Source organism: Natrix helvetica, assembly GCF_964273705.1.
Source record: "Natrix helvetica genome assembly, chromosome: Z".
NCBI lineage: Eukaryota > Metazoa > Chordata > Lepidosauria > Squamata > Natricidae > Natrix > Natrix helvetica.
The window spans coordinates 119,278,581-119,294,896 of record NC_138554.1 but is presented as its reverse complement, the minus strand read 5'-3'; the positions used below and the strand labels follow the sequence as shown (position 1 = coordinate 119,294,896).

General features: G+C 41.8%; 1 protein-coding gene across 3 annotated transcripts in view; it reads right to left on the bottom strand.

The window, feature by feature from the left end:
• The window catches only part of GAD2 (glutamate decarboxylase 2), a 53,095-nt gene extending 37,020 nt beyond the window's left edge, over positions 1 to 16,075 (bottom strand). The window contains exons 1-4 of one of the 3 annotated variants that reach the window (XM_081970139.1): positions 15,850 to 16,075; positions 14,909 to 14,968; positions 14,499 to 14,651; positions 12,919 to 13,152 (exon numbers count right to left, since the gene is read on the bottom strand). In XM_081970139.1, the coding sequence (XP_081826265.1) occupies positions 12,919 to 13,152; positions 14,499 to 14,651; positions 14,909 to 14,968; positions 15,850 to 15,925 (523 nt within the window). In that variant the 5' untranslated portion in view covers positions 15,926 to 16,075. The remainder of the gene's footprint in view (positions 1 to 12,918; positions 13,153 to 14,498; positions 14,652 to 14,908; positions 14,969 to 15,849) is intronic. The other 2 variants (XM_081970138.1, XM_081970137.1) reach the window with 2 other exon arrangements.
• Positions 16,076 to 16,316: the final 241 nt, after the last annotated feature.

The following is a 16,316-nucleotide window of genomic DNA, read 5'->3' as shown; positions in this document are numbered from 1 at the left end:
TTGATTGAGACCTTTATAAATAACCTATCCCCCGTCCCACCTGTTTAAATAAAAATACTCCTGTAAATCAACTGTCACCAACTTAGTTTCTTCCAGATATGTTGAATTCTTCCAAAATGTTTAGCTAGCAATGTTGAAAGGAATTCTGGGAATGGAAGTCCACCACAGCTGGAAGATTTCAGTTATGAAAAGATGCTCAAATTCCCATTGCTAGGAAAGAGTAAATGTATGAATTATTTGGATTTCTTTCTAGCCATTTTCTATAACAGTTTAATATATTTATGTTACTTAAAGTAGATCTAAAGCACAGCAGATCTAGAATTCTGCCCTGTTGGATTCTTTGCACAGTAGTTAATCCAAATCTGAGCAGATAAAAATATTTCAACTATATTCCCAGGGTATGCAACTGCAAACAAACCACAACTAGCAACGAGTCCTTTCTGGGAGAGGGGCGGTCTAGAAATCAAATAAAAGTTAAAGTTAAAGTTAAAGTTAGCTTAATTTGCTCAACAAGTAAACAGTTCAGAAATTATAAGGGCTAGATTCATACAATGCTCTAACAGGATCACCATATGCATTTGCACATGTTTAGGTTGCAATTTCTAGTAGCCAAATAGCTTCTAGATATCAACAAAAAAAGAATGTTCATATCTTGGATTTTCATTTCTGGGTCACCTGGATTTTGCTGCCTAGATAGAATAGTTGCCCTATTCTAAATCACAAAAAATATATACTACATATTAGCCCATTCCAGAAAAGCAGCTTTCTGCCCATCACTGTTTTTTTAAGTACATTTAAAGCAAAACTGAAATAAATAATATTTAACTGCAATTCCCCATTACCTTTAAAATGAGTCCAACCACCTTGTAGATATCTTTATTTCTCCTGTTACCAATGACTGCTCTATTTCATAATCAGAAGCACCAGCCAGAATACTGAGTAGTTACTCATGATTAATCATAACCCATATGATAAACAACTAATAAGGCAAAAAGAGGAAATGGAGTGAAAAGAGGTGAAGATACGAATTTCCCAGGCAGCTGAAGACTATATTACTTCTTGCTGGGCAGAACGTAACAACAATAAATGATCAAATTTCCTGTTCATTGTGATTTTTAAAGAAATCTGATGGAAGTTAATATCACTGGTGTGTTAAAAATGATACCTAAGAAAAGCCCTATAGATTGATTACGACTGGCTTATACAGTATATTATACGATTTATTCGACTGGCTTATACAGTATGTTCTAAACAGTTTGGAGATTTTAGTAAATTTGGTGGTGGTGGGGCGCTATTCCTTCAACCACAAAGAAAACTTTCCTGAAGTTGCTAAAACACATATGCATGTGCTTAACCATGCAACACTTGTGTATTTAGTCCTGACTCAGATTCAGGACCAGCACATGAGAAGATTAACAGCTGCTTCACCAGCATTTGATTTTTGAAATCAAGCTGCAGACAGCTCCTCTTTGAGATATATAACATCTCTATCTGCAAGGGAAGCAGGAAGCAGGGCTATTAAAAATGGCATACAGAAACTGAAAAGAAAATTATCTCCCTTGAGCAGTCTTAACATCAATCACATGCATATCATAAAGACTTCGGCAGTGAAAGGGGTTTTGCTGTCATCCACAGAGTGACACACAAAAGCTGAACAGTGAGGTTGTGTGGGTGAAACTAAAGGAGGAGAGGAAGGTTGAAGGGGGAAGCAAAACCAATTATTCTTTTAGATATGGAATCAGAGCACAACCTTCTGTTAATTTAGCTTAACATTATGGTAATTGTTTTGGAAAAGCAAAGTGTATGGTTTGACTTAAATTCCCCAGATTTTTTATCCCTGTTGCTTTTTACACATTTAGCCCATGTTTATCCCATGATGGCCCTGTGCCATCTGTCCAGAATTATTCAAGCAGGAGGGAACAATTAGGCCAAGGGCAGGTAGTCCTTGAGTTACAGGTAGTCCTTGAGTTACAGGTAGTCCTTGAGTTACAATTATTGTTCATTGTTTAATGACTGTTCAGAGTTACAATGCAACTGAAAAAAATGACCTATGACCAGTTCTCATACTTATGACTGTTGCAGCACCCCTAAACTCAAACGTTCAACCTTCAGATGCTTGGCAACTGGTATGTGTTTACAATGGTTTGCAGCATCACAGAGCCCTAGAATTATTTGCAACCTACCTAAAGAGCTTTTGTCAAACAAAATCAATGGGGGAAGTCAGATCCACTTAATGACCATGCTTTGCTTAATAATTGTAGTGATTCACTTAACAAACATGTCAAAAATGTCATCAAATGGGGTATGCCTCACTTAACTGCCTTGGTTAGCAACAGACATTTTAGGTTCAATTGTGGATGTAAGTTGATGACTATCTATATGGCTAAAGCGGAATGTAAATCTATGCTAATGAAGGCCTAAGGAAGGCTTTTTTTTTTTCATTCCAAGAACAATATTTCCTTGTAAATCACATATCATTTTTTCAAACCTGGCTGCTGTAGAAGGCAGAGCAAAACCAAATTAAAAATAATTGTATATGTACATAGATTTCACCTGGAACATAAATTATAAGTTCCAAATTCCTAATACAAATCCATATGACAGTGTCTCTACCACCTACAGTACATTACGGTTTGGATTCAATAAATCTGCAGTCCTACAGTCTAATTTTGCTACTTTTAGCCATTGCTTGCCTTTATTGATTATTTATTGGTTTATTAGTACAAAAATGGCAATTGAGATCCAATGCATCTGAAAAGCACCAGCATGGGAAAAACTGAATTAAAACTGTACTAAATGAGCACAGTGAGCCCTGTGGCAAAACACATGGAATAGACACCGGCAGTCTTAACATATCACATCCTAACATATTTTATGTGATGTTTTCATGTTTATATTATTACACCTTTCTTTCCACCAAAAATGGTATTCAGAGTGCACTCATCTAGAAACATTTCCAGCAAGCCCATTTATTGGGTTTGATCATGATGTTTTTCTTAAACTGAGAAAGAAGAAGGAAATAAATATTTTATTATTTATTTATTATTATATTATTTATTTAAATACATTTATATATGTGGATTAATTTGATCATGATGTCTTTCTTTACAGGAAGAAGAGGAAAATAAAATATTTTATTACTTATTTATGATTGTATTATTTATTTAAATACATTCATATTTATATTTATGCATATACATATGTGTGGATTAACTTGATCATGATGTTTTTCTTTACACTGAGGAAGAAGAGGAAGATAAATAATATTTTATCAGAGAGTCTTCCGTGTGAAAGAAGTTCCATGTAGCTTCTAGATTCATTTCACTGTTTTCCTTTGAAATGATTCATTTCATTTCAGGGAACAATGTTTTGTCAAATAAAAAATTAAGCACAAGTGGATTAAGTCCTGCTAACATGAGAGCAAAGTTCTTTTCCTTAAAATCTTGGACCATTTCTCCACTGGCACTCTTACAACAAACTCACTTCCTTCTAGCACTGATGATGTTACCTAGTTTGGTAATGAAATAAAGTGTCTGCAAGAAAACTGCAAAGCTCATAGAATATCAAGGACACACAGTTCAACTCTATTCTCAGAGCTATTCTCTCAGTTAGACAGATTGTGTGGCTTATTCTTAGTGAGTCCTTTGCACTATTAGAGTATATTTTGCTCCCAACTATGCCACGCTATCTTAATATTGTTCCTAGTGAATCCTCTCCTATCTCCACATCTCCACAGTCGATGGTCTACATTCCACAATAACAGTGGGACAATAAAATGGGGTTTTAATGAAAGAATGGCAGGAAATTAAAATAAATACATTTAGTAAAAGACTGATCTCAATACTAACGAGCATTCTAGAGAGTCAAGGCCAGGAAAACTGTCCAAGAAGATTACCACATCAAGTCCAGATTTCTGTTATGGAAATATGTTATACCCACAATTCCCAACTAATTTATAGACTCCTGATTACACACATCAGTGTATTTATTTATCACAACAATGTAATATACTTGCCCTCTCACAGTTGTGATTCTTTTTATGTTCCAGTCAATGTTACAGAATAAAAGAGTATAGGTGCCAACTAAATATATTATGTTAAGATGACTGCATGCAGCAGAGCAGTTTATCCCAACATGGTACAGTGAAGATGTAATGGAATATATTTTCCATAATTTGTTGACTATCTTAATTAAAGATTCTGAGAACTGCATATCTAATTCATAAACTTCCAGATAAGGCATTAGATTTCTTTAAATATAATTGGTGATCGGACTGTGGCCAAGGTTGTAGTAAATTAGAAGTGCCTTTGAAATGTTTGAATTAAGTGCTTCATATTTTCATTGCTCCTTTCCCATCATTTCTCATTTTTAATAGATTTGCAGCCAACCCAAAGAACAAGTTTACAATCTGTATTTATAAATATTTAGAAATAATTAAATTATTTGCAAGAGGTAGGAATATAAAAGTATTTAACATGCAAATAAGATAACCTTTAATTTTTAAAAAAATCAATGTAATGGAATTCCAAAAGCTAGAAGAATTACATCTTTGAGTTTATCCATTTTACGATGATTTCCTTTTGGTTAGTGAAGACTAATACATTGGTCTATTAAATTTCATTCGGTTATTTTCAGTCTATTTTTCTATTCCATCAAGGTGGTTTTGAACTTGATTCTGTCTTTTAAAATTATTAACTATCCCACACCATTTTGAGTCATCTGCAAAGTTGATAAGCATTCTACTTATCTCTTCATTACAATCAGTTCTAATTCATCATCATTATTTGTTTATGTACTTATTGAATTCCTAGGCTATTCCACTCCAGGATATCTCTGGGTGGTTTCACAATGAAAAAATAAAAAATAAACATGACGTCATATAAAAAACATTTGTCAAGATGGTATAAATCTGAATCGTCGATTTTCAATAGTCCAAGCACACACTGGCTCAAGATCAGGTGAAGATTCAGATTGGTAGCAAGGCAGATAGGATGCAGACAAACCATTCTGTATTCAATTAGCTTGTTAACAGAAACGTCTATGGGTACTTTGTCAAATGCCTTGTGGAAGTCAAGAACTATTATGTCCACAACATTCTTACAATCTACTGGGAAAAATACTGATTGAAAAAATGAAATGAGATTGGTCTGACATGGGTTAACATTACCCGACTCTTCATGAGTTGGAATACCAGGTGGAGTTCCAGTGGCTAATCCAAATAATAAATACAGTAGCCCCATAAATTAAATATATACATATATATATACATATACATACATACATACATACATACATACATACATACATACATACATATGTATCAAATATTATTTACATTTTCATAGACATTCACCTGTAGTAGCCACTGTTCTTTTTCCAGCCTTCATCCACAGATTGTAAGGATGGATGAAAATATTATTTGATATAGACTCCTCAGTCTACTTCCTGGGTTTTCCAAGTGTGAACTGATGGAAACTATTTTTGCTAGGAGCATTTAACTCCACATTGAAGAGCAAGACTGATGAAACTTGGAAATTCTTCTGTGACATCCCTAATCTATGCCTCTGGGAGATAGCAAACTTACAGAAGAAATCTAGCAGGTACACATCTGTTTTATTATTCCTTGAAATTTTGGCTTTTGATTGTGTCCAAACAAATCTCTTCATTTTTGAGGGGCAAGATTTCAGAAATGGTTGCCATTGTCTGCTTTCTATAGCTAAGAATGAAAGGCTGGCCCAAGGTCACCCACCTGCCTTTATGCCTATGGTGGGACTAGAACTTATGGTCTTCTGATTTTCAGCCTGATGCCTTAACCTCTACACCAAACTGGCTCATTCTTTGTAGTTAAGAGTCACCACTACCGTTCTCTTTTTTGTCCTGTTATAGATACTATAATACTATTCAGGGTTCTTGATCTTTCCATGGATCGTATTATTTATGCAAGGTCCTGAAATGTCCCTTAGATATAAATATTTATTTATATTTATTCAGAAATAAATATTTATGTCTAAAGGGCATTCCTTTTCAAAAATATAGGCCTATAGAACCAATAGATTTCCTTCCAGTAACTGTATACAATGAATTGCAGCCTTAATGGTCTAAGAGAAATAGTTTTTACTCCTCTTTTGTATCTGTGTTTTCTATATTTATTCCCATCCTATTGGTTCAGCAACAGCTGTGGATTTATTCATTGAGTGCAACATAGCAATTCAATCTTCTAAAAGCTGGCTTTGATCCCATAGCACTTTAATCTACAAATACACCACATTTTAGTCAGACAGGTTGTCAAAATCCAGAGTTTTGGTATTTGAAGTCATTGTATACTGCGAACCAAGAAACCAGGTCTGAGTAACAATGTTGGAATAGAGACACTATTTTTCTCTGAAGAAAATGTTAACTGCTGGATTCCAAGGAGCAGCAGCAAAAAAATGCATAGCATCTCTGTTACTTCACACAGGCCATTAAAAGCTCCAGTCTAGCTTTTAAGAAAAGCCAATTGCTACACATGGATGAAGGGGTGGGAAGGTGCTACCATTTAGTGGAATCCTAATGTTTCCTCCAAGTTGAGTTTTCTTAGGTGGAATATAGTACTGGATTGTCTTTTGTCTTTTGGGGGGATATTTTAATGACTTCTTAGCCCTGGGCTTTCCTGATAGTTGCCTATCCAAATACTAACTAGGATTGAGGCTGCTTTGCTTTTCAGAATGCACCAAGGTGAACTAAGTATTATATCTTAGGTACAGTCAAATTCTTTGGATTTAGACACAACTAGTCCAGGGGTTAGGGTCTCCACAGCATTTTAGTGGGAATACACAAACATGAAAATATTAGGAGTGTAGTCCCAACATCTTGGACAAAGTTAGAATCTGGAGTGGTACAATTCCGCATTGTAGTCCTTTCTCTTGGTTTTTTTTCTTTCTCTCTCTTGCATAATACAATAATACAATAGTAGAGTTGGAAGGGACCTTGGAGGTCTTCTAGTCCAACCCCCTGCCTAGGCAGGAAACCCTATACGGTTTCAGACAGATGGCTATCCAACATCTTCTTAAAGACTTCCAGTGTTGGGGCATTCACAACTTCTGGAGGCAACTTCTGTTCCACTGATTCATTGTTCTAATTGTCAGGAAATTTCTCCTCAGTTCTAAGTTGCTTCTCTCCTGGATTAGTTTCCACCCATTGCTTCTTCTCCTGTCCTCAGGTGCTTTGGAGAATAGTTTGACTCCCTCTTCTTTGTGGCAACCCCTGAGATATTGGAACACTGCTATCATGTCTCCCCTAGTCCTTCTTTCTCTTAAGCTAAACATACCCAGTTCCTGCAACCGTTATTCATATGTTTTAGTCTCCAGTCCCCTAATCATCTTTGTTGCTCTTCTCTGCACTCTTTCTAGAGTCTCCATGTTTCCTTCTGCTCAAAAAAACATGTAAGGCATCCGCAACCCCAACTCTCTTCTCTTTCTATAAAAGTATCTCAAGTTGAGATACATTTTCAACCACAACAATATTGCTCTGAAACAGTAAAGTTTGAGGCAGAAAATTCTATTAACACCCATCTTCTCCATAGGATGGCTGAAAGCCAGTCACGTGTTGCTAACAGTTCTTTGCAATATACTATATTTTTATGCACCAGGATCTCTCTTCCGTTGGCCATGAAAGACAAGCATGTCCACGTTCATTGCCACGTGATCGTCACTGGATGACACTCCAACACAAGGAACGCCATGTTCCCACAGCAGACATGGTAAAACGCGGTGTTTAGCCACGGCTCGCGTGATTAAGCACAATCGGTTGTGTAAGCGTTGGTGCAATTAACTGAACCTAGATAAAGTATATTTGGTCTTTGGTCTAATTGATAAGAAACATCCCGAATAGAAAATCCGAACATGATTTTTTCCCCCAAAAAACCTTTTTCCTAATTTTCCGACTTTTTCTCCTCTGTTTCCCCCCCCCCCATGTTCCCTTTCTCCAATAAAATCCAAACGCGCCGCGTTACGATTCCCTTCTCCCGCCGCACCATTTTTTTTTGGGGGGGGGGAAAGGGGGGAGGGAAGCTGGAGGCAACGGAGGAGCGGGCAGGGAAGGGAGAGCGGGCTGGCGGAGTGTGAGCTTCCCTGTTGCGGGAGATGCAGCGACCAAGAATGGCACCGTACCCGGCTATTAAAAAATAAGCCAGGTTTCTGCAGCCCAGTTCTGGTAGCCCCCAGGCCCGCTTCCGTGATCGGAGGCGACACAAAGCCAGTGATCCAAAAGGTTGCTGTTGTCGGATGTTAGCTAGAAGCTGCTTTACTGGTGACGCGAAGCGGTTTCAACGACTGGACAAGCAAATAAAACCAAAATGCGCAATGACTGATTTCGCACGAAACTCTGGCTGAGAACGGCAAGGGCCCGAGTCGTATGACTTGTTGCGTCAAACCAAGGAAGGCGCCCGAGCCGAGATGAAGGTGGCTTCGCCACGCGCTAAAATAGCGTACTTTGTTATGGTTAAACACCCCCCCCCAAATAGGGTCGAACTTGGTTTGTTTGTGGGTGCACCGCTAGACAAGAATCTCCTGACAGCCAACGGAAGCCACTATTTATTTTTATTTTTTTGCCAGGAAAACATCACTGAGGTCTCCTGCTGTCACCAGAAATGAGCTCAATTCCAGGGAGTTTTTACATTAAAATAAAACCAGAACAATCAGCAACAGCTAAGAGAAGATTGTCAAGCAGTCTGCGAGCTTCTTTAAGAAAAAGAAGAGAGGATGGGAAAAACGGGGAGGGGCAACTCCCGGAAGGATGCCCCCTTGGTCCGTATTGGTTATTATTTTAACCCAGATTAGTTTCGCTCAACTTTGCCCCTTCCACAAATTCTGTGCTTGAACTCCCCAAATTCCTTGGCTTGCCGTTGTGGCCACAGGAGCGGTGGCCAAATCCAGCACACCCTGCAGGGCGCTGGGCTGAGCAAAGCTGAACTAAACAATTCTCACATTCGAGGAAGCATCGAGGGGTGCACTTGCGTGTTTGTTGCATTCAGTTTGTATGTCAACGAATCACAAGGAGCTTTTTAGAAATCCTATCCCCAAGTGCTTTTCTTCTTAATCGGAATCCTTGCACTTGTGATTTCCAGCAATAGAGAAAACTCTTTTTAAATCCAGAGTATTTGCAGATAACAGGTTTTTCCAGGAAAACAAACTGCAAGAGATCCAAAGATCATTGAACATTCTGAACCATATTTTGGAATCAGATACTGCAGAAGCCACATAGTTTATTTATTTATAGGTTAGTGTGTGAGAAACATCTAAAACACTGGATTAATGGCATAAACATTTTTCATTTAACGACAGGTAAACGTATACCATAGCAATGCAGACCCAGATGTCTAATCACAGTTTGTTGATTACATCATATGCTAAACCTGTCTCATTACTGTGGCAGGCATCCAACTTGGCAATTGGATTAGCAAATTTTATACCTGTGTATTTTTAAGTGTCTCTAACAATATCAGACATGGTTTTCTGTCTAAATCTGTATTCTAACCAAGTAAATGGGGGAAATCCTTGGGTTTCAAAAGATTTAACAGAATAACAGAGATGGAAGGGACCTTGGAGGTCTTCTAGTCCACCCCCTATACCATTTCAAACAAATAGTCCAATCTCTTTTTTTAAAACCTCCAGTATTGGAGTATATGAAATATGCCTTTCATTCCATCTTTCTCAGTTTAGTGCAGCCTTTGCCAGTCTGCTGCCCTTCACTTGGCCAAAATTTCAGTTCCCAGTACAGGCAGAAGATTATTCTGAAATTTAGTAGTTCTGGAAGGTTGAAGGAAATTTACTTGATTTCTGATCTAATTTATATCAGTCTGGGCACTGCACTCACCTGGAGTTCTCAACAATTGTCATGTTGTCTGGAAGAATTTTGGAACGGGAGTCCATCTCTGGGGAATATTCAGGGAGAAAACTGTGATACCATAAGCAGATCAGATATCACAGCAAACTGTGGGACGTCATCCAAGTGGATCAGTACCAACTGATGATTTAAGAATTGCCTCCTGTTTATCTAATTGCATTTTCTTATGTTGGACAGTGTGGGTTGGATGAAATAATACATTGTCTTTTCCTGGTAAGGAAGTGATGCATAATAGGCTCCTCCTCCCCTGCTCAAAGTTGGATATATGTGTCTATGTGAAACACATTAGCTGTGTTATTCACATGATAAATGAACAGCAGTTGCAACTCTTGGGGAAAAATCTGATTTATGGATCTTTTAATACAGACAAACCTGTGTCAACTTATATGTGGGTCTTTGCATGCATGGACATGCACACATCTCTTAATGAAATATCTGTATGAATGTGTGAGACTTGGACACCTCTGGGTAGACAACCTTCTCCTCCATTCTCAATACCACTTCAGCTCTTTTCTTCTGGTCAGATCTTGCAAAAACCTTCCTGCAGGCAGGGAGGAAGATCTAACTTCACGTGGCCTTCCTGCCCCTAATATCCTTCTGTGGACAACTGGGAATGTTTTCTTGGACCTTCCTGTGAGCTTATTCATGGGTTCCCATTGTGATTCAGGCAACTATCCTGCCTTTGATTGGGCTTAGCTACTTCGAATGGGTTTCCCAGTGCCTTCTTCAGCCAACAACTCCTTGGAAAATAAGGACCATTCCAGCAGATTGGTGGAACACATGGATGCTGATGGACTCAAAATCATGGACATGGTCCAATTCTTGGTGTGAGCTGCAGAATGTCCAGCTGCAGGAAATGTGGTCTGGCCCACATAGAGCCCACGATAAATCTATTGTTGTTTATCTCATCCTTCTCCCAAAGAAAAACTGGAGCTGGACATGAAAATTCTGGAGTTCAGCACATCTGGAGGACATCAGGAGGTACTTTAAACGACAAACTCTCTGCCATTCAGTTAATGACAAATCCGGGGTCTACCAACTAAAAAGAACTAACTTCGACTCAATCTTCCGGTTGGGAGGCTGAAGAAGAACAGAATTGTCTACTTTCAGATTTTTTTTTTACCACTGTCTAAGCAATCCTACCGAGATTGCTAGGTTTTCTTGCAATGGCCAGAATTCTAGTGCAGGTTTCTCCCAAATGCGAATAGCTATTTCTTAATCTGTCATTAAATTAAGCTTGATTTTTTTTTTTAAAAAAAAAGGCCTCCTTGGGTTTAAATCCGAGGAAAGCTGCAGAGGTGATTTCCAAGAGAGCGAAAAATGATGAGGCTGTAAAAAGCTGCCCCCTATCCCCGACCCCCCCTTTAAAGGGAAAATAACGCCACCTTTTCGAGAACTGCCAGTAGGTAGAATTAGGAAGAGGTCGCGTCCCCAAAGAGGAGTGTTTGGAAATTAAAAGGACTCATTTGCAACCAGGGATGGATGAATCCTAAATCCGTCCATCGACCCAGTTACGCAACCAATCATGGCTCCCACATTCTGATCTGGCAGGGATATTCTTAAAAATAACTGATGCCAAACGTACACGGGGGGGGGGCAAGAAGAGAAAGAGAACCCTGCTAGCAACGAAATTCAAGGCAGGGCAGCTTCAGCAACAAAGAAAGCGGTTGACACATCAAGATCCAACCAAACGCATAAATTTGGCACCCCTTTTTTCTCGATCTTCTCCCGCAAATTTGCGAACCGAGGCAGAAGAATCGTGCACGGATAAAGAGAAGCGGTGCTGTTCTGGGACCTCCTTCCATTGGCATCTCGAGAAGCTGGCCATCAGGTCGTGCAAGAGCTGACCCGCCCCGCATTGGCTTACTCCCAAGAAGGCTTCCAGCCACTTTCATCTCTGGCAGGAAGAGAGCCAAGTGTCCCGTGAAAGCAGAAGAGGAAGAAGGAAGCGAGAAGAACAGTAACTTCTACAAAAATTAGTGTCTGGACGAGGCTTCCTTCACCAGTTGGATGCCTCCGAGATGCCCTGGAACACAAGTCTTGCCACTCAGCCATACAAGTCAGCGTGATTTGATGATGCTAGCTAGGGTTGAGGGAACGAAGTTATTGGCGGAGTGAGTTCACCCATGGAATGCTATCGGGTGCTAGCTGCCGTTTGCTATGGGCATCACGGTGTAATGACAACAATAGAATATTGTATGACAGGGCGCAAACGAGGAGCTCGCCTATTCAATGGATATCTCGTTTCTTGTCCGGTTGCTCTGCTCCTCGGTTTCCTTTATCTTCCTCTTCGCCTGTGACCATCCCTTTGTTCCCACCCACCGTCCACCCCAAAAGCGATTGCCTCACGAGTGATTTATAGCGTCTTCGAGGGTCACCCAGCCATCGCTGTGGCGCTATAATGCCTGTCTTATTGATATATTGGCATAGCAATGGTCAGATGACAGTATAAGACGCCATAGATCATTAGTGTGGCATGGCCTATATACCGTTTCAGTCCAGCCATGGAGAGGCACGCATTTACTATCCGCCGTACTCCAGCCAATTCCGTTTGGGTCGGATTTATCCAGCCAGAAAATACTTTAAAATTCCTTTAAAAAAGCGAAAGAAACAGAAATAATAGACCTCCGGTTAGCTGTTCGCACTGTGCCGGAGGAGATATAAAGAAACGGGTAGGTGAGGGGAAGGAGGTTTACTTTTTCAAACGGTGCACTTTTTAAAGATTGGGGGGGGGGGGGGGTGAGAGGAAGATTCTGTTCTCAGAATCAACCCACCCACCCCTCCTCTCACATACATGGCAAGCAATTGTTGTCCTTCAAGTGTCCGGCCTCCCACTGACCGCCACTGTCCTGAGTCCTACCCACTAGCCGCGGCGGAATGGAATTAATGCCGCTCTCCCCCTCCCTCTTTCCTCGCCCTGCCCAGAAATTGCAGCTCTTTCCCTTAAAGGCCCAGCACGAAAAGGCTGCAGCGCCCAAGATGCTCAGTAGCGAAAACCGGCCCTAGGTTGGTCGTGGTCGGCCGAGCCCGGCATACCTGTTTTGATGGCGTATTTCAGCGCCGTCCTGCAAGTCAACAGAATTTCCTCCAAGGTTTGGGGCTGATCCGCCAATTCCCAGTTATATTCCTGAAGCAGCTCGTTTGGGTAGTGGAAATCAATCACTTTAGTGGATCGGTCGAAATTCGTCACCATATACTGGAGCAAAATGTCCATCACATCTTGTAGGAAAGCCAAGGTGATCGTTTCCCCCTCTGAAGCCGGCAGAAGATCTGCAGAGAAGGAACAAACAGGATGCGACCCGTGCAGACCCTTATGCTTGAAATAAAAACAGCGGAGGCAGACTGTATTTATTTTATTACCTGTAATAATTTGCAGGCCTTTAATATATCTAAACGCTTTGTTGTTTGTGTAAACATACAGTTCAAATCACAGGAATGGCACGATTATGAAATATACTTTAAGGTCACTGTCAAAACAGTGTCACTGTCATTGTCAACACAGAAATCAATATTTAAGAATTAATATCTTAAATATTTGATACGTTATTTTTTTAAAATCAAACAGTTCTGTTTGAAAAATGAGACACATACTGCCAATACCATTACTCCTCCCCATCTGCCTCAATTTAGGTTTATACAATGACCTAAAATCGGTTTGGTCGCTGTTCTCTACCAAGTGGTGCTGAACCAACCGTCAATTTCACGACAGTTCTCCGACAACGAACAATGTTATGGGATGCGGACCCATTGACATTATTCGAACCAGCTTCTGTGTGATGTCAAAGAAGGCAATTTATTGGTTATATATATATTGCCATCTAGCTATATACGGTAGATTGTTTTCAAATAGATTTATTGAGCCAGAATGATTCATGTCCCATAAATATTCTTCTTGGCAAGCACTTCCAAATTTAAAAGACTGATTCAAAATTTCTACATTTCTTCCTGCCTTCCTTCCCCCCCCCCCCGCACGCACACGCGCGCGTGCACACACACAAACACACACACACGTTGTCCACCGACCTATTCTGAGTATTCCTTGGCCCTGGGGAGATGTGGTGGGATTTGAAATTAAACAATTTAGGAATAGCCCATAAAACAAAACAAAGCAAAAAATTCACTGTAGGAATAGTTGTACTTAAATGAAGAAAAACTAATTCATTTGGCTTGGAATCAAAGGGAGGGGTTTTTTTTGGTAGTGTTTCTGGAGTTAATACGAAGCTAATCTAGTCCTTGCTTAGGCAGGTTTCAACTGATTTTCCAACGATGGAATTGTTGCGATATAGAAAGAATGTATATAAAAATGGAGACGGGAGGTGAAGGCATCTCTGCGAAACCGAAAAACAGATTATTTTCTTCTTGTGGTGGCTGAATGAGAATACAGAGAGCTGGTATCTGATCTCCGTTCCTTTTGCAAGACGGGGTGGCGCACGCCTCACCTCGGGGGCAAATGAGTGACAGAATGCCCTTTGGTGTGGAACTACCCGATTTGTTCTGCTCCCCCCTAAAGAGGAATAAAAAACCCCCAAAGGCGGAAGGGCTTCCAAAACGTCTGACTCCCCACCCTCCTTTTAAGACTCCGCCGCCAACTCCTGGGCGGGCTGGAGGCCAATTACCTGAGGCGTGCAGGAAAGCATAGCTGAGTTCCCCTTTCTGGCAAGCGCAAGGCTTTTTGCTGCAGGTACAAGCCTCCTTTCTGGCGGCCAAACCAGGGTCTGCTTTCGTCGCTCCCGTTTCTGTGGTCTTGTCGCCATCTCCGTAGAGCAGAGCTAACAAAGGCACAAAGGGCGAAGCGTCAATGGCACCGCGGGGACTGGAGCGAAACGCCCCCCTCCTCACCAATTCCAATGTCTCCCCTTGCCTCCACGCTTCGAAGGATCGCCAAATCTCCAGATTTCTGGGGAAAGCGTCCTTGAGACTTTGGGGAGATTACTTTGATTGCCGAAATTATCGTTAACATCATCACTTAAAAAAAATAATACAGTTCTTTCAGTGATTTGGGGACCCTCTTGGGGTAGATGCTTACCGCAGAGTTTGGTTGAAATGCCTCCGGTAAACTTCTGGGCAGCCTGGCACCAGGCTTTGGCTAAGGGCAGAGGAGAACAAGATTTTGGCATTAGATGGATGGGTAGATTTCAGCGGATAGGTCGTATCACACAATAGACCACGACTACATTCTTTATTTCTTTCAATCAGCTTTGTGAGTAGCGGAGTGAGACGCTGCAACCCTCTCAGAGGCTTTTGCGTCCTGAGTAGTGGGCTTTAGGATAGAGCTGCGCGGGTTGCTTTCCGCCTTTTCCCTCTGAGAAAGATTTTAAGCTCAAGAAAGCAAAGCCTCAACCGCTCTATCCGTGGATCGCCCTTAAATCCGAGAGGTGGTGGTGGTGACACCTATAACTTTCTAAGAGGGCCTTTTGCAGCCGGCCACAGCTTCCATCACCCCAGCCTTCATCCCCTTGCTCATATTTCTCTAGTGATCTTATTTGTAGCCAGCGGCTCAAAAAAAAAAAAAAAAAAAGCAGTATCGAGGCGCATCCAGGGTTGCCGTCCTCATCACCTGCACCCACCCAGTCCGCCCTTCTTTCCACTTCACTTTGCGTCGTTGGTGAGCTTTGGCGCGTCTCCTCGCCGCCGCCTGAAAGCTCGGAGTTCGCCCTCATTTCGATGCCAGGGCTGACCTCCTTCGCCGGGGCAAGGTCTCCCTGGCCAACAGGTAAATGTCTCTTCAGACTGAAATGAGACCGACTGGGCTGTCATGATCTGAAGCTCTCTGCCCAGTCAATTGAGGGGATCGGCAGCCGCTTCTCCTTTCAAGGCGAGAAGGGTCCAGGTTGGACGGGGAGATGCCAAAAGTCCTGGAAGACTTAGGCGAAGAGCAACTCCGCGCGGGCAGGTGGCTTCGGGTTGCCATCCGTTCTTCCGGCGGTCTGACTATGTGCCCAAGAAAGGCGGGCCGGAGATTCTTACCTGTACCTGGGTTGTCCGGGTCGCCAGATCCCTCCTCAGTCCCGAAGGACCAAAATCCAGCTCCCGGAGTTGCCATCTGAGGAGCCGCTGGGAAGCCGCTGAAGTGCAGCCGGAGCGCCTGGGCGGTGTGTGCGCGGGAGACAGAGACGCCGCCGTGAAAGCCGGGACGAGGCGGGGGGTGCGTGAGAGACTGGGGGAAGGGAGGGAGGGCGCTGGAGAAGCCGGAGCGAATGCTTCGGGGGGGGGGGAGGAGGAGGGTTGCAATGAGGACGCGGGCCTGATTGAGCGCGACGTGGATGGCGGAGTGGCTCTGAGCGTGTGGTTTCCTCTCTCACTGAAGACCTGGGCGCGCCAGTTGGGCAGACACTCGTGCTGAGCGCTTTCCGCGCTACTGACCCGCCGCTGACTCGCCTTCAGAAGCAGTGGCTGAGAGGAGGCGCGACGGCGGCGGGAGCTTTGCCTTCAAG